The sequence below is a fragment of the Somniosus microcephalus genome, chromosome 3 (assembly GCF_052327205.1).
Source record: "Somniosus microcephalus isolate GS21.2 chromosome 3, FLI_Smic_1.0, whole genome shotgun sequence".
In the NCBI taxonomy this organism is placed as follows: Eukaryota; Metazoa; Chordata; class Chondrichthyes; order Squaliformes; family Somniosidae; genus Somniosus; species Somniosus microcephalus.
This window is the reverse complement of record NC_140989.1, coordinates 65,842,269-65,864,693: the sequence shown is the minus strand read 5'-3', so window position 1 is coordinate 65,864,693 and position 22,425 is coordinate 65,842,269. Positions and strand designations below refer to the sequence as shown.

At 43.1% G+C, this 22,425-nt stretch overlaps 1 protein-coding gene across 6 annotated transcripts in view; it reads right to left on the bottom strand.

Moving 5' to 3' along the window:
- Positions 1–22,425, bottom strand: part of LOC147121110 (synaptotagmin-14-like) — a 262,320-nt gene that overhangs the window by 12,356 nt on the left and 227,539 nt on the right. For 5 of the 6 annotated variants that reach the window (XM_085980841.1, XM_085980846.1, XM_085980853.1 and 2 more), the window contains one exon: positions 7,798–7,987. In XM_085980841.1, coding sequence (XP_085836967.1) covers positions 7,798–7,987 — 190 coding nt within the window. Of the gene's footprint in view, positions 1–7,797; positions 7,988–18,750; positions 18,878–22,425 lie in introns of those variants that run through there. The other variant, XM_085980840.1, reaches the window with a different exon arrangement.

Below are 22,425 nucleotides of genomic sequence, written 5' to 3'. Positions count from 1 at the left end.
ACAGGGGGTGGAAAGCAGTAAAAGAAATAATGGCCAGATGTCAATAGTTGGGTGAGAAAGGGTCATAGGTCAAAAGTTAAAACGAGGAACACTGTTTACTGCAGTGGTAAAAGTACAAGAGCATAACAGTTCAGTAACAAGAAAGGGTTCAACAGATAGTATCCTGATGTAATGACACAATTTCTCATTATCATGCCATAAAAGTGCATACTTACAATTTTTTAGAAATGTAATTACTTTGCAATCTCAGTCTATTACTATCCCTTCCCTCTTCATAAGCAAGAAAATCAAAGGCTCTTGTTTCCCTTGTACTGCAGAGTGCCATCACATTGCCCATCTTATTGACCACTATGCCAAAATCTGCAACTGATTTTCTTTGTCATAAAGTCAAGTTTGTGATTTGTCACGATAGCAGATATCAAATTAAAACATAATCTTATCTGTGAACATGTAGGATGGGCCTTCAAATGTCACTTGAAGTAGGTTAACAAGTCCTTTTGAGATATATACATTTTCAGAATGAGCTTCTTGTAAAGTGGAGTTTATTTCTACACACAGTAATAGTGCAACAATTACAAACTTTAATGATACAAGCAATGGGAAAATAATGTTAACTTTGAACTTTTTACCTCTGGCCATGTAGCATAAAATGTTAGAGAGTTACATGACCAATCTAGCAAAATAGGCTGCAAAAAAAGGTTACTTCAAGTACATGACTGAAAACAAATGTTGCAGGAAAAAATGATAATGATCAAATTGAAGTGTCAAATATTCAAATATAGACAAATGTGGCTGTTATTTAGTAAGGAAATTGTTGCACTTTCACTGCTTTTAACATGATGATTATATCTATATAATAAAATAACTAAAAAAAAGGTTATCTACAGTCTAATGCACACAACATTAGTTTTACTAACTTCCTGTGGCTTTACCGCAGAGTGCAAGTATAACATGTAAAATCAATGTTTATTGCAAAAGGCAAACATTTTCAAAACTTTTGCCGATTTACCAAAGTTCTATTTTCTAAAATTTGCCTGCAAATACCTATTTTCAGAAATATTGCAGGAAAATCCAATTATATGCAAAGAAATGGCAATTTTGATGATTTGTAAATCATTTTTCAGAGTCAGAGCCAAAGTCAGTAAAAAGTCAATGGCCTAGAAATTCAGTTGGGCGCGGCAGCCATTAGCGCCTTAGGAGGAGTAGATTTCGAGCGCTAGGCGCTTAGCGGCCGGGCGCAGCGCGATCTGCGCCTCGCCCCAACTTCAGTACACATTTAGCACCGGCGCAAAGTCTTAGCGCGCGCCCTGCTGCGCGCGCACATCATGACGTCATTTGCTAGTGCAACGCCTTTTGTGCGCCCCGAACCGGAACTTCACTCGCGCCGGCCCATTGTGCGCCGGGCGGCCCGAGCGACTGTGAAGTGGAACGGTACACAGCCCAGCCGGGCCGCGGGGAGCGCAAATTAAAGGGCACTTACCCAGCAGTATAAAGGCCAGCCATTTTGCAGCATTCACTCTTGTGCAACGGTTTTTTGGACAGAGACCAAGGAGGAGAGTTTACTGGTTTGGACCAACACTTGGACAGGTATTTTTGGCTCAGGCCAGAGCTTACCAATTATCTTTGCCTTCATTCAGAGCTCAGTGTTTGCCAGCATATAATGGGGGCTGCATTGGGTGGCAACGCTGAATTTCAGCCTTATGCCAGAAGGGCTTACAGACGCCGTGAGAGAGTGGCAGCCCTGGCTAGACGCAGAGGGGGCAACAGGCGTCGCCAACTGAGGCCTTACCCACGCAGGGTATACCGCCAGCAGACCTCCTATCTGACCATGTCTGCCGCGGTGTGTGTTAGGAGGCTGCGATTCCGAAGGGAGGTGGTTGCAGACATCTGCTGGCTGCTTCAGAGAGATCTGCAGCCACAGCTGATGCGCAGGACGTCTCTGTCGGTGGCAGTGAAGGTGACGGTGGCTCTCAACTTCTATGCCTCCGGCTCCTTCCAATCCGCTACTGGGGACATCGCTAACATCTCCCAGTTCGCCGTGCATTGCTGCATCCGCCAGGTGACCGAAGCCCTTTTCAGAAGGAGACATCAATTCATCTCCTTCCCCATGACCCTGGACAAGCAGCAGCAGCGTGCAGTGGGGTTTGCAAGAATAGCGGGCTTCCCCATGGTGCAGGGCGCCATTGACTGCACGCATGTGGCTTTGCGGGCACCTCTTGAGCATGCCGAGGATTACCGCAACCGGAAGGGCTACCATTCCCTCAATGTACAGCTGGTGTGTGACCACAGGCAGCGCATCCTAGCTGTCAATGCCCGCTTTCCAGGCAGCAGCCACGATGCCTTTATCCTGCGACAGACAACTGTGGCTGACATGTTCCAGGCACAGCCTCCCCCAAGAGGATGGCTTATCGGGGACAAAGGCTATCCTTTGTGTACCTGGCTCATGACCCCGCTCCGCGCGCCCACGACCCCTGCTGAAGAGGCATACAACGAGAGCCATCAAGCGACAAGGAACCTCATAGAACAAACAATCGGCGTGCTCAAGCAACGGTTCCGCTGTCTCGATCGCTCCGGGGGAGCCCTTCAGTATTCGCAGGATCGAGTCTCCCAATTCGTCGTCGTTTGCTGCATGCTGCACAACCTGGCTATCCGCAGGACTCAGGCACTGCCACCTCATGTTGGACCACCACCTCAGGAGGAGGAGCAGGAGGAGCACGAGGACGAGGAGTACTAGCCCAGGAGGGACGCACAAGGTCCAAGGGCCGCCCGTCGGCGGCTTATTGAACGTCACTTCTCGGCCCCCTGTCAGGGAATGGCTTGTGCCAATGATAGAACATGATTGCAGCCGCTCCGCAAGCCCTCAGCCGGTTAAGGCAACAAACACTTCAAAGATCAAACATGGACAATGTGAATAAATAAAATGCTTTATTGTACAAACTCTGGGCCCTTCCCACATGAAAACCAAAAACAGACGAAACCCCCAAAAAACACTCAAACACATTACTCGCTCCCACAACCTGGAGAGGATTAACAAAATAGGGCAACTAAAATGGCCGTCATTCTCGGCCTTCGTCCAAAACAAACATCACATCATCGGCCTTCAAAAAACAAACATCCAATTCTCGGCCTCAAGAAACAAACACAAATGGCCACACATTCGACTATTTGGCCCACTAGGGCGAAGCCTTGGCCATCTTTGGGTGGCCCCTGCCCGCCCTGCTGCTCCGCCTCAAAGTAAGGCCATTGGCTGCTGCAAGGCTGGGGGCAGGCTCCTGAGGGGCACATGTCGTGACGGCAGATGCCCTTGGGGGTCGGCCTAGTCGAGGTCTGGCCGTCGAGCGGGCGGCTGTTGATTGCTGCAGCTGTGGCTGGCCAGCATCAGTCGCTGCAGCAGCTCCTGGCAGCTCCACTGGGGGACTGGCAGTGGCGGCTGGAGGAATGGCGGCAAGCTGGCGGATGGCAGGCGCTCGCTGGTCGCCTGAGACACTGGCACTCGCCTGGGCCAGCACTGCAGCATGCGCACCAATCTGCCGAGGGACAGACCGCTGTGCTGCTGCAGCGCGCCGGGTGCCCTGGCGATGCCTGGCTGACACAGCGAGTGTGGCAGCAGTGAGTGCCCGTGTTGACCTGTTCACTGACCGCATCAGAGCAGCCAGTGACTGGACGGCACCACTGATCACCTGGCCAGTCGCTGACAGAGCTGCCCTGAATTCCGCCCGACTCGCTGCCTGATCTGCCCGGTATTCCGCCCGACTGGTGGCCTCTGAGGGCCCGAACTCGGCCACACTCCGAGAGAGGGAATCGATGGACTCAGGCAACCGTGCCACTGCCGCCATGAGCTCCGTGTGCCGGCGCGCCGAGTCCGCGGACAAGTCTTCGAGGCGTTCCATCTCCTCGGCGAAGAGCATCTCCTGACTGGAGGCCGGACTCTCCCTCTGGGGAGAAGGCCGCCGAGCTGGCCGACCCTTCCTGCGTTGCTGGAGGCCGCTGGGCCCAGCAATTGGACTCCCCTCCGACGCATCCCCCCTCTGGGGAGAAGGCCGCCGAGCTTCCACCCCCCTCCCGCCTTTCTGCAGCCCGCAGGTCCCAGGAGCTCCCCTCCCCTTCGACACTTCCGCCACGCTGCCCTCCAGGGAAGACGTGTCCCCTACATTGGCCTGGGTGGCCGCGGCTGAGGGTTCCCCTGATGGGCCGCCTTCCTCTTGCTCCTCCTCCTGCTCCTCTTCGGAGGGTCTGTCACTGGCAAGTTCAGGGACCTCCTCTTGACCATCTGAAAGCAGGAAGGCACAAGAGTAGCTTTAGAGTGAGGAGAGGGCGTCAGTGCGGGATGCATGAGTGGTGGCATTCAGCGCATTGGTCGGACAGTGGCAAAGGATGTAGATCTGATGCGCAAGTGGGACGAGAGAGGTGCAAAAGGTGATGTCCTTACCATTGCTGCCCAGAACAGGGTCGGCATCTCCACATGCAACGGGCCCAATCACCCGGCCACCCATGAGGCGCTCCACACGATGTTGCAGGTCGGTGAGTGGCTGGATATGGGGTCGGCCTCCCCCGGTCGCAGTCCGGCTCTTGCGATTATTCGCCAGCTTGGCCTGCAAGAGAAAGGACGGCCTCTAAGTACAGTGTGTTGCCGTGATCTTGTGTGCACTGCCTCCCATGGTGGAATAGCCTGGCCAGTGTGTCGCCATGATCTGGTGTGCAGTGCCTCCCATGGTGGAATAGCCTGGCCAGTGTGTCGCCATGATCTGGTGTGCACTGCCTCCCATGGTGGAATAGCCTGGCCAGTGTGTCGCCATGATCTGGTGTGCAATGCCTCCCATGGTGGAATAGCCTGGCCAGTGTGTCGCCATGATCTGGTGTGCACTGCCTCCCATGGTGGAATAGCCTGGCCAGTGTGTCGCCATGATCTGGTGTGCAATGCCTCCCATGGTGGAATAGCCTGGCCAGTGTGTCGCCATGACCTGGTGTGCACTGCCTCCCATGGTGGAATAGCCTGGCCAGTGTGTCGCCATGATCTGGTGTGCAATGCCTCCCATGGTGGAATAGCTTGGCCAGTGTGTTAAGTGCAGAATGTGCAATTGATGCTCATGCCTGTCCCATAGCTGCTGGATGAAGGCTGGCCATTAGAGCTTTCAGGTCCCTTTGCCCATAATGTGAGGTGCACATGCAAGGATGAGGAGGTCACTGGAAAGGGTACTCACCCTGACAATGCGTGTGAGGTCATTTAACTTTTTGCGGCATTGGGCACCGGTCCTGGGGACGTCGCTGTTGGCTGACAGCTTGCTGGCGACATGCCTCCAGGCTCTCCTGTAGACGCGGACCGTCGCCTTCTTGCCATTGTCCGGGTACAAAACATGGCGCCTCTTCTCCACAGCAGCAATCAGCACACTCAGATCACGCTCTGAGAAGCGCTGCGCACGTTCACGGGCCTTCTCCATGTCTTCAGGCGCTATTTGGGTCCAGCAGCAGTGTTCAGGCCTAGCTGGAGGGCTCCACTATCCAGGGCGTGGCAGCAGACACAGTCGACCCTTCCCCCTTAAGAGCTGGCCGGCGCCAGGGTGTCTGCTGTCAATCACGAGATGGCCGCACCTGCGCTGCGCCCGGCCTTGGCGCTATCGATCACCACCTCCGGCTTAGCGCCCAAAGAGAGGCATCCAGCAGCAGTTTTAGCGCTCGCCCGAACTCCTAGGGCGAAGCTAATGAATATCGGAGAAGTGGCATCGATTTGGTGGCGGCCGCAAACTTTAGCGGACGCCCCACTTTAGCGCCCCAAAAGTGGCGTCAATGAATTTCTAGGCCAATGGGTTCAATAATACGGTTCAAATGCCATACCACTGACAATGGCACTGCTCAGGCCCTCAAAGCACATTATGTGGTCAATGCTTCATTTAAATGGAACTTGGGTGGCTTAATGAGCCTAGCAATAAATTTGTGAGCAGGCTCCTAGCCCTATTGTGTTACAATCACATTGCGTCATGCTGAGTGTCTCCGGCGCATTGTAGGCCCAGGACTCTGTGCCCAATTTTCCAAGGACTGGGCAGCTATACACTTCATCACACTGGGCATCTGCCATCTTTATTGGCTCCAATATGTTTTACCAGAGCAAATACTAAGTTCCATAAAGTCTTGGTAAAAGCATCAGTAAGTTTCACCATGGCTAAATCCATAGTTTTTGGGTTAATGCAAATTATTAGCACAATTTTAAAAATGTATTCCGAATTGTTACTGTTTACAGTATGAAGTTATTGAACAATAAAAAGGTGATTATGTTTGGAGGTTGCTATTAGAGTTTATAATGTATTTTATAGATTATTAGAAATTACTGACAATACTTTGATTAAATATGTTTAGAAGTTGCTTTTTTTTTAAATGTAGGATTGTGAAGGATATTGAGGACCCAAAAATGTTTGCAGGCTGCCCTAAAAAAAATTGCTTGAGGGCTTACACAATTAAGTAATATAGTTTAGTTTTAGTCATTCTGCAGCAGTAAGGTTTGTGACTTGAAAGAAAAATATTAACTTAATGTGTACAGAATCTTAATTGATATTTTTCCAGATCAGTTTAATAACTTGGTCCAGGAAAGTGTTCAAACTGCACAAGTTTTAGCAAAATATTTTTTCTCAGTGGGCAATTGTGCTGACTGGAGAAAAATATACAACATTAATCTGTAAAGTGATGGGAGTATGCAGTGGAAGAAAGTACTTAAAAGAGGTCCCTTTTCTGCTGTTTTTGAGGTGTAATTTTCCCCACATTTGCCTTTAATTTTTGTTCCTTTTATTTGCTCATAAAGTTGCTATTTTTTATTGTATGTACAGATAATGACACTAGCATGAATAAAGACTACTATGTCTGGCTGACATATGAGACTAGAAATGACTGTTGGCAGTAACAGTGGATGAACACTTAATACATTCGTATGACATTCCCCTGTCCATTATTTTAATGGAGTTATCACCGATTTAAAATAAATATCACCAGTAGTGATTTCTAGCCTGTAAAGAAGGTGTTGCACAGATTTGAATATTATTAGTTTTTTTTTTGTTAGCCAAAAAATGAATATTGCAGTAAGGCCTTCATAGGTATCAGTCTAGACTGTAAACTTGAGTCTTAGAAGCGACAGAGGACAGTTTAAAACCAAGGCAATTGATGCATCAACTCTGTACCAGGTATTTATAGGGATCAAATATAATTCACCAAGTCAATTGAAATTTATTTTTGTCTTTTTATAGATCTGACTACTGAGAAGTAGAAAATTCAAACAACTACTCATTAGTTAGAATCTAGTACATATTATACTGTAATATGAAACTTTCAATAAATGAAGTGGTTACTCTCTTTTACTACATGACTGTGTGCAGGATCTGACACTAGTAAAATCTGGAAGTAATAACAATTTAACACATATATAATAAAAAGCAACATACAGAATCAGGAGGGGAATGCTGACTATTATTTCATCAATGTAGAGACCCAAATAGCTTTTAAGCACCAATGACAGAGTCTTCCCACTGAAATAAGAGTTGGGACTTTACTCCTGACCATGTGTTATTCCATATATATTCCTTACTAAATTGGCATTACTGATGATGAAAAAGTCAGGATTTCTCCACAGCTACACCCAAATTCCAAAGAACATTACTTTACATGTTTTTTCTAATTAATAACAGAGGAGAAATATCTTCATTTGGTGACCAACTGAGTGCCTGCACTAATTCAATAAGCTTTAAAAAAATGAAATGTTATATATATTTTCAGTCTACACAAGAGTCATTCATCATAGACAAGCCTTGTACTCACTAGGTGGTCTGTTCACTGCCAAGTTTTTGAAGTGGCTTCCTTTTATGACTTCGACTGACAGTCTGCCAGTGGTGGCATTATACAGCAGACCAACTAGGATTTCTGGTGTTGAGCCATGAGCCAGAGACTGGCAGGAAGAAGTGCTTTCACTGCAGGACATCTCAGACATGCTCATCTGGGAGTCACAGCCCTAGGAACATAATATGAAAATATTATTATTTAAGATATATGCACCAAACAAATGCACTGGAACTTTTATGTCTTCACATTACTAACTAACTAACCAGAATTCCACTTTCCAAAGATATATATATATTTTTTAAATATGTTTTTACAAGACATCAACCTATCTTTCTCATTAGATGTTGACTGAAATGAGTGCATTTACACCATTTTCAGTTTTTCTTTTAGATTTCTAGTAATTACATGCTTTTATATCTCTATCATATATCCTCAATTCATATAAACAACAACAACTTGTATTTATATAGTACCTTTAACGTAGTAAAACGTCCCAAGGCACTTCACAGGAGCATTAGAAAACAAAATTTGACACCAAGCCACATAAGGAGATATTTGGGCAGATGAAAGCTGTAGGTTTTAAGGAGCATCTTAAAAGGAGGAAAGAGAGATAGAGAGGTGGAGAGGTTTAGCGAGAGAATTCCAGAGCTTAGGGTCTTGGCAGCTGAAGGCACAGCCATCAATGGTGGAATGATTAAAATCGGAGATGCTCAAGAGGCCAGAATTAGAGGAGCGCTGATATCTCAAAGGGCTGTGGGGCTGGAGGAGATTAGAGAGATAAGGAGGGGCATGGCAATGGAGGGATTTGAAAACAAGGATGAGAATTTTAAAATCAAGGCGTTGCTTAACTGGGAGCCAATATAGGTCAGCGAGCACAGGGGGGATGGGTGAACGGGACTTCGTGTGAGTTAGGACACGGGCAGCAAAGTTTAGGATGACCTCAAGTTTAGAGGGTAGAATGTGGGTGCCCAGCCAGGAGTGCATTGTAATAGTCAAGTCTAGAAGTAACAAAGGCATGGATGAGGGTTTCAGCAACAGATGAGCTGAGGCAGGGGTGGAGTTGAGCAACGTTCCAGAAATGGAAACAGGTGGTCGTAGTGATGGTGCGGTTAAACTGAAGCAAGTGGAATTTTGGCAAAAAGACTTTTGAAAACCCATGTGTCTCTTTTTCTTTGATCATCTTTAATTATTATATTCTTTCAAAATAGTGCTGTAGTCAGATGTAACGTGCAATTTTATGTTTGTATAAGAAAGTACAAGAAACAACAGGTTTTAGCAATGCAATGAAACTGGCATTAAAGAGCAATCACATAACATTTATATTTTTTAGGACAGTTCATATAGATGCATTGTAATTTTGTTACCTGGTTCAGGAAACATGCTGTGGCTATTAAAGGCAAGGAGAACTCTTCATTTTGGTGTTAAGATGGACATTATAGCAATACATCAACTACACTGATGGGATTTTGATTGTTTGTCCCCAGCTATAAATAAGTGATCTTGTACTGTAACAAAACCTCTGACTGTTGTCATTGTACATTTCTATTACCCAATAATGGTGCTAAAACCAATGACAGGCAGTCCATCATTTCCCTTTTTTAAATTCATAGCAAGGTGAATGTAGCACAGGAATACAAGTAAACAGGCAGCTTTATAGTTATTAATAATAGGCATGAGCTGATCATACAGCATTTGTCTACCAGTAACAAGAGGTGCCTGGCCTAACGACTTCTCCTGACATTGTGGCCACTAAAATACATTCTCAGACATTCCTGGAGCCTTGGGGATAATAATCTTGCAGTGCTGCAATAAATAGTGCTTGCTGGTAAAGTAACTCAAATCAAACTTAAAAGTGATCTGAATCTCTTAATAGATTCTGCAGATTAGAAGTATCTTAGTTACAATATAATTTAAAACAGAACAGGGAAAACGTCTAGCTTTTTTAAAAATACTACTGTACTTTAAAAATATATATTGTTTGTTTTTCTCCTTTACCTTGGGCCTCCCCACAGCTTGAAACTAAATGGGAGAAGTCTGAAGGCAGCCTTTCAATTGTACTCTTGAGATGATTGATATAATGGCCACAAGAGTGGCCCCGGGGGTGCATTCAGCACATACTGGAGTAATTGTGACTTTGGGCGATAGTGTAAAATGGGTGATAGCGATTCAGCCGCTCGATTTCGGGAGAGATGTGTAACTGGCAGCTGAATCTGTATCGCCCAAAGTCAAAATTACCCCCACCATTCTTTTCACAAAAAATGTTCTGAGTGAATGAGAGATGACTTTTGCAAAACATGGAAATATATGCTGATGCTTTCACTCCATTTATACCAGTGACATTAGCAAAACCATGAAGCATTTCAAGCTATTTCCCGTTCACATCAAGACGTTAACCTTGCAGAGAACACATCAGTAGCAGGTGAGGCTAGGCTAGACATTTGGAAAAGTGATAGGCCAGGAGTCCACTCATTTTATCTAGATAGAAATTAAAGTTTATTAGCATATTTTTCAAACCTCAGATAAGTTATTCAAGCACAAAGCCACTGTGTGCTGTTCAGTCTGCTTTTATAAATTTTATTGTATGGCTTTTGCATGGTGCTGAAGGTGAAATTCAGCTTCAGCAGGGGAGCAAAACAGACGGTAATGGATCAACTGCCTGTTATACACCCCGTCCCATTTTCCCTTCCAATGAAGTCAATGGAAATGAAAGTCAGGTGAAATGATAATGAGCGGCTGATCTGATACCATCTGTTTTGTTCCCCCGCCAAAGTTGAATTTCACCCCTGCTGAGTTCAAATTTCATATAAACATTCCTTGAGGGAAAAAAATTCTTGTTCATTCATAGAATCGTAGAAATTTACAGCACAGAAGGAAGCCGTTCAGCCCGTCGCGCCTGTGCTGGCTCTTTGAAAGAGCAGTCGCGCTTAGTCCCACATCCCAACTTTTTGTCCATAACCCTGTAAGTTCCTCATCCTCAAGTGCCTGTTCAACTCTCTTAAAATTATTTATGGAATCAGCTTCCACCACCTTTTCAGGTAGAGCGTTCCAGAATCCGACAACTCAGTGAAAAAAATTCTCTCATCTCCTCTCTAGATCTTTTTCCGATGATTTTGAATCTATGACCCAAGTTATTGACCCACTCGCCAGAGGGAATATTCTTTTAAAAGTTTTTCAAAAAACTTCTTAGCACTGAGGTTTCTTTTTGTCACTTATGTAAGCTACATCTTTCAGATACCATGCTTTCCACAATTTGGAATATTACAAACTTTTCAATCCAACCTATCTGTTAAGCCTATGACTTGTTTTAAAGAGAAAATTATTCTTAAGTTGTAGTGAAGGATTTTTGAACTTTTAGACTGAGTTATTCACTTTCCCTGTCCTCCTTTAAAATGTACCATCATTTGTACCTCAATTAGTACTGAAAAAGAGGTTAGATTTTTCAGAAGTCATATATGGACCCATTGTCTGTTCTTCTCCTGGTTTGTGCATTCACTCCATTTATACTAGGTAGAGAAAATGGCTGCCAAACTTGGCTTATGTCTATAGCTGTCTCACTCTCCTGTACAGTGTTTCCAATTTACCTAGCATGCTTGCTGCACCTAATACCACCTAAAGAAAATCTAAAGAAAAAGAAAAAGTTAAAAGAACATCTGCATAAATTTACATGCAAGTCTTACATATGTTCATATATACTTCCTGTGCTTACGGGAGATATCACTTAGTGCTACTTTTGTCTTGTCCAGCTGTCACACCTTGGTGTCAAGTTTAAACTATTAGGTTTAACTTTCCAATATACTTACTATATACCTATCTTTTCGTACTCTCTGCTTCCAATGTGCATCCCCAAGGTAGGTGGTACCACTTACTTCACATTTGTATTTTGCCCTGACCCAATTGTTTCTGCTCCCTGATGCCTAGTGGACAGACCTCTTCCACTTGTGATCAGAAAGTTGGTCTGCAACCCTGGTAAGCTACCTACCGCACTACCGCAACCATCCCAAAAGAACAGAAAAAGTAGAAAGAGACAGAGAGAAGTAAAACTGGTAAGAAGGAGAACAGGACAAAGATTGCGACAGAAGCAAATGAGAAGTGAGAGACATAAACATTAGCGGACATAAACAGGGAGATGTAGAACAGCAGAGACAACAACAAATGAAGATGGAGAGAAATACAAGACAAAGATACTGAAGGAAAGCTCAGATGGATGCACCCTCCTCCACATAGCATGAAGACACCAGAAACAGGTAAAAAGAGAGCATATCCTTCAACTCATGATGAGCAATGCCCAGGGAATCCACAAATACTAGTTTCCTCCAGCTACTAGTGACAGATATGAAAAAAATTCACTGTATTGAGGATTGGAATAGTGACTGTTTAGATGCACGTGCTTCAAGGTTTGGGTATGAACTCGTAACAGCTGCTTTCTCCAATCTTATTGAACTAGACCAGGTCTCGAATCTAGATCTGAGCCAGAAACATGGCATTCACCAGGTTTACTATAGAAATCAATGTTGAATTAAAACAAATTTACATATCAATCCAAATCTGTTTTGAATAGTAAACAAGGTATTATTCTCTTTCAACTGGATGCCTTTGGAAATAAGCCATCTATTTTCAATGCCAATGTAATTTTGGAATCAGCTTGCACAGGAAAAGCATATTTTGCCAGAGAAATTATGCCCGCTTCCTTCAAACTTCCTTCTGAATCAGGTTTGTATCTGGTCCAACATCCTGCTGGTGCATATTTTCTTACGATCAGTATTGATTGTACACTCTGTAAATCTCCCTTCAAAGTTATACTTCTAAAAATTGAAAACTACTGGCAGAAATTGGATTGGCTCTGTAATTGGTAATCAGAAATAGGTAGTGGAATCTGTAAAGGATAATTTATGGAAGTAAGTTCATTCCCAAATATATTTTTAAATGTCACTTATTCACATAACCGACAAGTGACAATGTTCAGCATTGAACTGTTTTCTAGTAGCTCAACATAAAAATCCTGCAATGAATTGTATGAGGCATTGAATACACAATCACCTTCAAATGATTTGGTTAATCAGAATTTGTTGAATTAGAGTGTTCTGGTGCAACTGTAGAAATGCACATATACTTGCAAAAACCTCAATGGCCCAGATTTTGCTGTATTTGCAGCATCTAATGGTGTTTGCCGTTAGTTAGACTTGTCCTTGCAAGTTTAGGTTTCTAATTTTTTTGCATGGCAAGTTGCTGAAAGTGCAAGCTGATAATGTTGCAGCGACGGCAACCAGGCATCTAGAACCTGAGTGAACAGGACAAGCAACAGTGTATCTCCTTAATCAATCAGATTGATGGGTTGTGAAATTAACAGTACAGGGACTAAGAAGGTAGTGCAAATTAGGGTGGGTGAATTCAATGCCAAATCATGTACAGAAAGCGAGGGCAATAAAGTTTGGATTAAGAGAGAAAACAAAGGAAAAGGAAACAAATGGTAATTTAAAAAAATCCTTTTTCAAAATCTCCAATAACAATTAAAACCTGAAGGAATGAGACTTCACACTTGTAATAGTTAATTTTCAGTGCCAGAGAGGTTGTTTGGCAGTAATTAACACATCATGTTGTTAAAAGGGTATTTAGACTGGAAAGGACAAGACTTAACTTTCTGTGGCGAGTTTAGTTCGTATCTACCGTGCAAATACAGCAACATCATGCCATTTAATGCCAGACAGCCAGATGCCATTTTTGAGAAGCTAATGGCGGAGCGGCCCAACTCGGACAACAACTTTTGGATATCCATGTTTAACTGCACATCTGCCCCGCGCCTTAAGTTGCTGTACCATTTGCACATAAATAAAAGCAAACGTCATCAGTCTCATTGTTATTTTGACAATAATATCTGAGCCAATGTGTCAACAGAAAAGCTCCCCTTCAAATTTGAAAGCTTGATTTTTGTCCATGTAACTGAATATGTGAATCAAAGGTAAATCTGGCATTTGCACTTCACCAACTTGGTTCCATATTAAGATGTCACAGCATATAGAAAGCAGATCAATGGTATTATCACAGTAGTTACAATCCATTCACTCTTAAGGTCAAAATGGCATAACTGTAAATGTTTATCAATGAAATAAAAGAAACATTAGCAGAGACTGTACGACAACATAGTTCACATTTCCACAGCAGAAATACCACATAAGTGTCATATGGATAAATAACAAACAGATAAAGCTGTGGGATGGTCATTGGTGAATCAAAGCACTGTGCAAAGATTGGTTACATGTAGTTTCACACTCACAAATCCATACATACCACGTTTAACTGAGAAAAATCAACAGGTAAATCGTGCAGGGAAAATATTGGCCCTTATTTTTACAATTACAGAGTGATTTGCAGAATCTTGGGCAATAGGAACACCTCGGAACACCAACACATGGTGCCACACAATCGCCACACATTCCTGAACTGCCCTATTTCTGTGGGAGGCAGCAAGCTGAGCCAGCTGTTCTCCACTGGGGAGGGTAAAAAAATCAAACTGCATCATCTGCCGCCAGTTCAGGGCAATAACTGCTCCCCATCCTTGTGGCAACAGTTAGTATGTTCCACAAAGCTAAATCAGTCTCAAATGGGACTCAATGCCTAATGTTTTTCTACTTCTGTTCTGTAATTGGGACAATAGGACTGAAAGTGGCATCTGCACAGTACGGGTTCTTGGAATTAAAGACAGATAGGAAAGAGGGAACTTGCATCTTATATAGCACCTTTCATATCCTCAGGACATCGCAAGGTGGCTCACTGTCGATGAATTAAGTAAGAAAAAGAAAGAACTTGCATTTATATAGTGCCTTTCACTACCCCAGGACATCCCAAAGCACGTTACAGCCAATTAAGTACTTTTGAAATGTAGTCACTGTTATAATGTAGGGAAATGCAGCAGCCAAATTGTACACAGCAAGATCCCACAAAATATGTTTGAGTGAAGTTGGTTGAGGGATAAATATTGACCTGGACACCAGGAGAACTCCCCTGCTCTTCTTCAAATAGTGTCATGGGACCTTTTACATCTACCTGAGAGGGCAAATGGGGCCCTGATTTAACATCGCATCTGAAAGACAGCAACTCCCACAGCGCAGCATTCCTTCAGTACTGCACTGAAGTGCCAGCCTAGATTATGGGCTCAAATGACTTGAACCTATGACTTTCTGACTCAGAGGTGGGAGTGCTACCACTGAACCAAGGCTGACACCTAAATTATTTGTGAAGTGTAGGTATTTTTGTTATGTAGGCTAACCTGCATTCTGGTAAGAATTCATAACTCTCTTTGGGCTTTGCAATATTGCAAGTTCCAATTTGAGACTGGTACTTATTTAGAGATATACAAGGTTGGCAGGTGCAAATTATACTTCTGGCTCCATATTGCTCTGTAGCCAGGAAAAATGGAGGTCTCTGCATGCCACCACATATATGAAGGGCAATACTCACTACCATCAGAATAGTCGTTAAATTTCAGTGATAAAGCAGGCTTATTTCTACCAACATTAATAAGTTTTAGAAAGTTACCAGGTGGCCCAATGGACTGGCTGGGAACATTCCAAGTTATGCCTCACATCTCTAAGTTTCATTCAAGTGACTTCACACCTGAATGGCACCACACAGTTTGTGATGACGCAAAGCTGAAAACATTTTGCATCAATCCAGAAAGTGTAGTGTAACTGGCCTTTCAGAATCATATGAATTTGAACTGTAATATTCAGAATGCCTTCTTTAAGTGACAACAAAAAGAATATCCTGAGTTGTTTTGTTACAAGATTTCATAAAAAGATGATTTTTCATTGCAGGGCATTGGCAATATGATTATATAAAGTTTAAAATGCAATGCCAATAGCAAACTTTTAGTGAAATATCACTTTGTTTATAGTGTTGTAATATATTCCCGATAGGCAAAATGGATTGGATATTTGCATCAGCTACAGTCAATTTTGCATCATGAAGGTTTATATTTCATCCAAGAGTCCTGTCACTTATCAAGCTACATAAGAAAGGGCATTTTAATCACTTCTGGATTGATTCAATCTTTATTATTTTACCTATTATATTTTAAATAATTTGCTATGCCTTACTGATTCTGTGTATTATCATACTTGTAAATAATTCTATTAGTTTTAACCCATATTTAATTGGCTGGTGTGGAGTTTTCTGTTTTTTGGTAAAAACAGGAGAATTTGGTGGGCATCCTACATAGTCTCCAATGGCCAGTTTCACAATAAAAAGGTAATTGTTAATCCTGGGCACATTATTTCAGACATGGCATGCATAAAGGGGCTAGTTTCAGTTCAAAGGAGACTTGGTCTGCTTATGGAAACTACATTTTTATTGTAAGCACAAGATAAAATGGTGGGAGAAAGCCTGAAGTGCAACAAACATTAAAAAAATTAAATGATAATCAAACCTTGAAATTCCACTTTTGCTTTGTTTCATTGGGTTTAAGTATCTCTTTGTGTTTGGAAGCGAGTTAGAGGTTAGTTCCTATTGTGGGATACTCTTGTGTATAATGATTTTCTTAGCTCATTTATGGCCATAATGATGTAAATTTGTCCTGAAATCTGTAATACAAAACTGATGAATCTCACTTTCCCTCAGCTGCAGCACCTCAATTGAAATCCACCCAATGTAATGGTCCAGCAATTGAGTCACGTCACAATGTCTCCAGTATAACAGCTGGAGAAACACTATGGATAAATTTTGTCCCCGTGCTTGGGCAGCCACCCGATGGGAGACGCAGTCCATTTTGAGGGCTGGGACTTATTGGCATAGGACAGCGACCCAGGTTGTTTTTTGTGGAGCCCAGAGGAACACTCCTGCTGCAGAATGTTCTGCCCAGTACTGTCCAAAAATTGTAATCAGGGCCCTATGTATGTCTTAGGACCTCAATTTGCATATTAAAAAAGGACATACCACCTGACTCAGGAGGGCACTCTGGCCACCCAGCAACAATAGAGATGGTCACACCGTTGGCGGTATTAGGGTAGTAAGTCATTCCCCACCATTTTTGGGGCATGACCATCCTGTTTCCGGGTGGGAGCCCTCAAAACCTCCCGCTATGCTTTAGAATGCAATACATACCAGAATATAAAATATATGATAACGTCACATTAAAAATACCACATAGCTCACCAGTGTGAGCCTGAATTCTTTGTTCCAGTACATGGTATAGTAATAGATAAATCTAACATTTGTGCAGCCAACTTATGCTTGCTGCAAACACTGGCAACTTCTAAAACTCAGCACTACACTCAGATTCAAATGACTTTTAAAATGGCATTTTCACCTTTGTAAAGCCTTTATGGAAGCTTTTCTGGTCGGATTACAGAAATCTATTGGTTAATTTTCCAACCAATTAATATATTTTCTGCTGGTAGAGAGCCTTGCTGGCTAGAAACACATATTGGAAATTTGTAATAAACTGGTGGCCGACTGGGATACAGGATGAATGGAGTGGTAAGTACCCTGCAGCAATTTTACCCGCCCACTTGCCCCGTTCCCATCGGGCGGGCAAGGTTAAAATCACCCCTAAAGTCTTCTTACCTTTAAAGAAAGACTTGCATTTATATAGTGCCTTTAACAGCCTCAGGACATCCCAAAGCATTTTACAGCTAATTATGTATTTTTAAGTAGTCACTGTTGTAATGTAAGAATTTCAGCAATTAAATGGCCAGAATAGGGAAGGTAATCAATTTACTCTGGGGTCAACTACCTTTCTCTAATGCAGTTCTGGGACTTTTATTGGGGCTTCAATAGAACTCACGTCCACTTTCCGTCCATCTGGATGCTGGAATTTCAGCCCCATAGAGTTTACAACGGAGAAGAAGTCCATTTAGCCCATTATTTCTGTACTGGTTCTTTGTTAGGGCAATCCAAAATTAATCCCATTGCCCTGCTCTCTCCTCATAGCCCTGTATCATCTTCTGCTTCAAATATGTATCCAATTTTCCCTTAAACGATACAGTGGTCTCTGCCTCAAGTATTCTCTGTGGCAAAGCATTCCATGCTCCAACAACCCACTGCAAGAAGAATTTTTTTTGAGTCTCTCCTCACTTTCTTAGTAACAATTTTAAATTGATGATCCATCAATTGATGACTCCCCATCAAAGTCTTTCCCCAGTCACTATCAAAACCTTTCATAATTTAAAAATCCTTGAATAAATCGCATCTTAGCCTTCTCTGTTTCTATCCTTTAGCATTCAGTTGCAAACAATTATAATTGCACTGTGGTGCCAGTATGGATTACATGAACATTTATTGTTGCCTTAACCAAGAGCTCAATTCTCTGCATATTTTAGAAAATAATTATTTCCATGCATTAAGTTCAGGCCTGAATATTTCTGCAATGCAGCACTGTACCGAAAGTTCTTTGAACATGTAGAATTCCAGTTCCTTGGAATGCATCAACATCAGTTATAAGAATTCAAATTATAAGATTTTTATCAATTACAGGCATACCAAGTTAAGCAAACTTATCTGGAAACATATGTTGTACAGTTTGCCATAATTGTTACCATCATTAAGCTCAATGTTCACTTTTGCTTATACTGAGGTTGTAACTGCAACTACTATCACAGTAAAGGCTACATAATAACATTGTTTTATTAATTTTTTGTGGCAAATATGGAGCTCAATAGGGCAGGAATGTTTGTGTTAGGAAATGGAAGAATTTCTATTTTAGGTCCCAGTCATGAGCACTCTTAGGTCAGGTATAGCACCAATAGATGCAGTGTAAAGCTTTCTCTTGTATAACATTTTTAAAACAGAAACTGAAAACTTCAGGTGGTGTTGTCACACAGCATATTAAAGCTGTACCTTGGAACGTAAATTGTACCTGACAATCCTCCCCCCGAACCCCACCCATATGGTTAGTTCCCAGCCTTACCCATGGTGCTGTGAGGAAGATTCTGAGCTGAGGTCAGAGACTTCCCTCTCAGGGAAGAAGGGAAATCAGATGGAGTCATCTACAGGCTGCTCTTCTGTGCCACCTAGTGGCGGATTTAACGTAAGCATTGGTGGAGGCCTGGGTGTGAATTGCCCTTGTCTGTGGATGGTGTCGGGACAACGGCAAATAAAGGGGAAAAGAGAAAGGAGAATCACACCTCAAAAAGGAAAACAAATATAAAACAACATATTTTAAAGGTGAATATCTTCAAATGACCTTTAACTACTAAAAGTGTATAATTTCTATTCCATTATACTGGAGGACCTTTCTTGAATTGTCATTTCAACTGTAGGACTCTTTGGGGGGGGGGGGGGGGGGGATTTTAACCTAAAAAAAACAGGTGGGTTGGGGGCATGTGGGTAAAGTGTTAACAATCTGAATCCTGACCTGAACCCGTCTCCGACCTGCCCACTTCCGGTTTTAACGGAGGCGCAGAGGTGGGCAGCCAAAACGCTGCCAGGAGGCGGGTTGTCCATTTAAATATTGTAATGAGGCTGGAAGCCTCTGCTTTAACCTTCATTTTGAATTTAACTTTAGCTGGTTGGGTTTTGCATCGTGCCTTTACACTTACCTCCTGGATCCAGCATCCCTACCTAACCCATCCCCCGCGATCGGAGAAATCCCCCACCCCATGAGGCCTTCCCTCCCTCCGCTTCTCCTCCCCGCTGCACTGGCCCGCACTGTGCTCCTCCCAGCCCGCAATCTCTGCCTCTGCACACCCCCCATGCTAGACCTGGCCCGCGATCACTTCCGATCCCCTCCCTCCTGCCACCCCCCCCCCTCCAATCTTCTTCACACCCTACCCCCTGCTCCTCTGGTCACCCCCTAGCCCCTGATCTTCTTCGCACCCTCCCCCCGGTCCTCTGGCCGCTCTCCAGCCCCCGGACTTCTTCATACCCTCCTCCCTGCTCCTCTAGCTGCTCCCTGGCCCGCAATAGATTCCGACCCACACCCCCCTGCGCTCCTCTGGCTGCTCCCCAGCCCCGACACAATCCCTCCCTCCCTCTGTGCGGCTTAGTGCTGCAGGCCTACCCGCCTGGAGCCAGCCAGCATCTCAATCTGGCTGGCTGCGGATGGGAAACAGAGGCTTCCCATGCAAATCAGGCCCAGCTGTTAAATTCGGCAGGGTCTGCGGGAAACCCATTCTCCTGGGTTTCCCGACCGCCTCGGAGCCCCCCACACTCCGAACCGACCTTCCCCATTAAAATTTAGCCCTTTGTTTTTGAATGCAAGACCCTCACCACTAAACCAGGGACACCCGTCCATAATGCTAGTAACAGAGTGGTCCTGCCCGTCAAACAACCTATTGAACTTCAACCAAAATCAAATCAAAATGGGTAGTACTACAAATGCTTCTAAAGAAAATCATCAAGTTTTCTGCAGGCACTCTGATGGGTAAAAGTGTAACTGTATTAATTTCCTTCTCTCTCAAACCAGAATTACCAGTGACAAAATAGAAGATTTTTGTAAATTTTGGATTCGGTGATGCACTTTATAAACATTTATTTAGTGAGTATTTCTTCTATTGCACTTGGCAAGAAATTAACCTCAGTGACATGTTAAGCTGGCTACGTTTATTGCATATTTATTACAAACAATTACATATGGTTAACTATATGAATGAAGGTATATGTTTATAACACTTGTCTGGGAGCACAAATGATTGAATACATTTTTACTATTCAATTGTCATTCACATAATTTATTCAAAAACAGGTACTTGAAATAATTTCCTATTCTACTCAGTCCCAGACTGGCTCAGTTATCACTATATTTCAATAATTTATCCAGGCACTAGCCTACTTTTCTATTTCTATTAGCCCTGTAAATATAAATATGCATTTGATTCTTTTTTTCCCCATTTTCTCCCCTCCTCCCCTGAAGATGCTCACTTTTAGTTCCACAAGTGCTGAAACCTACTGGTACCTCATCCAAGTAGCCATTTTCTTTGTGTGAGCCTAGTGAATGTAAGCAGGCTATTCTATCAAGAAGGGCTTCACAGTCGAGCCTGATCCATATATTTCAACCTAGAAAACTAACAAAAGCTAACTAACAGTCCCCGGAAAGCTGAAAACTTGAAAACACTCCTGAATATAGTCCTATGATTTGTGAAAATCAATAGTTACACTGAAAGTGCAGTGGGGGCATTGCCTTTTTGTAACTTAATCTGTAAATACACCCAACATTTTGTTACTTTTCTTGCAGGAAAAAAAAGTAAAATACTCCAATTTTTATCTCTAAGTTCAGAAAAAAATTCTGTTTAGACCCAGTATTTGTTAACGCAGAACAGCTACTACTTTTGATGAGCACCAAGCCAGAATTACATAAGCCATTTATTTCTTCTGCTATGATTTACAGATGTGACAACTGCTAATCTTTAAGGAACTTAATGACTCGTTTTAGGCTTTCAAGAATTCCCATGAGCTAAAGTGTGGATACAGTTGGAGTGGATTTGACTTCTGAATCTAGAGAAAGAGGCAGTCTGTAGGCATGCACAAACCATTTCTAGAATATCTAGGATATTTCAAAATGGCATTGGCTGGAGCATCAGTGTTAATGGGGCAATGTATATCAACCTCATTTTAAGGGCATTTCCACCCCATTAATGCTGATGTTGGCTTGCTAAAATTGGGCTCTCTCAAGTCTGGTCTGCACCACTTAATAGGGAAAAGGTTTGGAGGAGACATAGAAACATAGGAAAAAAAACAAAAGAGAGGTAAGAAGAAGTAGAAAAGGGAGGGAAAATGGAAAGTGAAAAATAAGAGAGAAAAATGAAGGAGCAAGGAAAGACAGATGGAAAGAAGTGATGGAGGAGGGGGGAAAAGAGCTGAAAGGGAGAGAGAAATAGGCGTGAAGCGGAGAGAAGTCTGGGGTCCTGAGCCACCCCATTAGTCACTGCAGCACTGTTTTTAATGTGTTCATGTGCAGCCGCAGCTTCACATGGATGAATGCGTCAGGAGTACTGGAACAATGAAGAGCAACAAATGCTGGTTTCACTTGACAAATGCAAAGATAGTATGAAATTATTTGCTTCCATTCTACATTTATTCCTTTATACTTGAATTGGAGCAGCCAAATAAAATATTATTTCCCTTTATCACTGTTACTCTATTAGCTACGCGCCTAGTGTCCATGTTTTAAATCGGTAGTCAGTGTTTCAACCCAGTGTTGGCTTGTCTGTGTCTGCATTTGAAGATCAGCAGGGATTCAAACAGTATCCCATGAGCCACCGTGGTTCTGTTGTAATGTGCATGCACTGCTGCTTCCTGTGACCCCTGCACTAAGCGGGACAGATCTAAGTAAGGATCAGGTTTGGACTTCCTCTGTAGAGTGGCTGTCGGTAAAGCAAGCGCTACAGCTTTAAAGTTAAATTACTGCTTGGCTAATGCAAATTTATTCTTTATTCTATAATTACATGCTATAGACTGTATTCAGGAGTCTTTTTGAAATGTCAGCTTTTTTGGAGCCATTAGTCAACTTTTACTTTTTTTTGGTTTGCATGTATGCATATACCTAACAGCCATCATCATTAGTGGATTGCCAACTTCCCCAAAGTATGGAGCATCACTGACAAATACACTTAGCCATTTGTGTGCTCACCATCAACCAAATGGCATATGTAACTAGAAAGGCTTACTTCTCCGTCA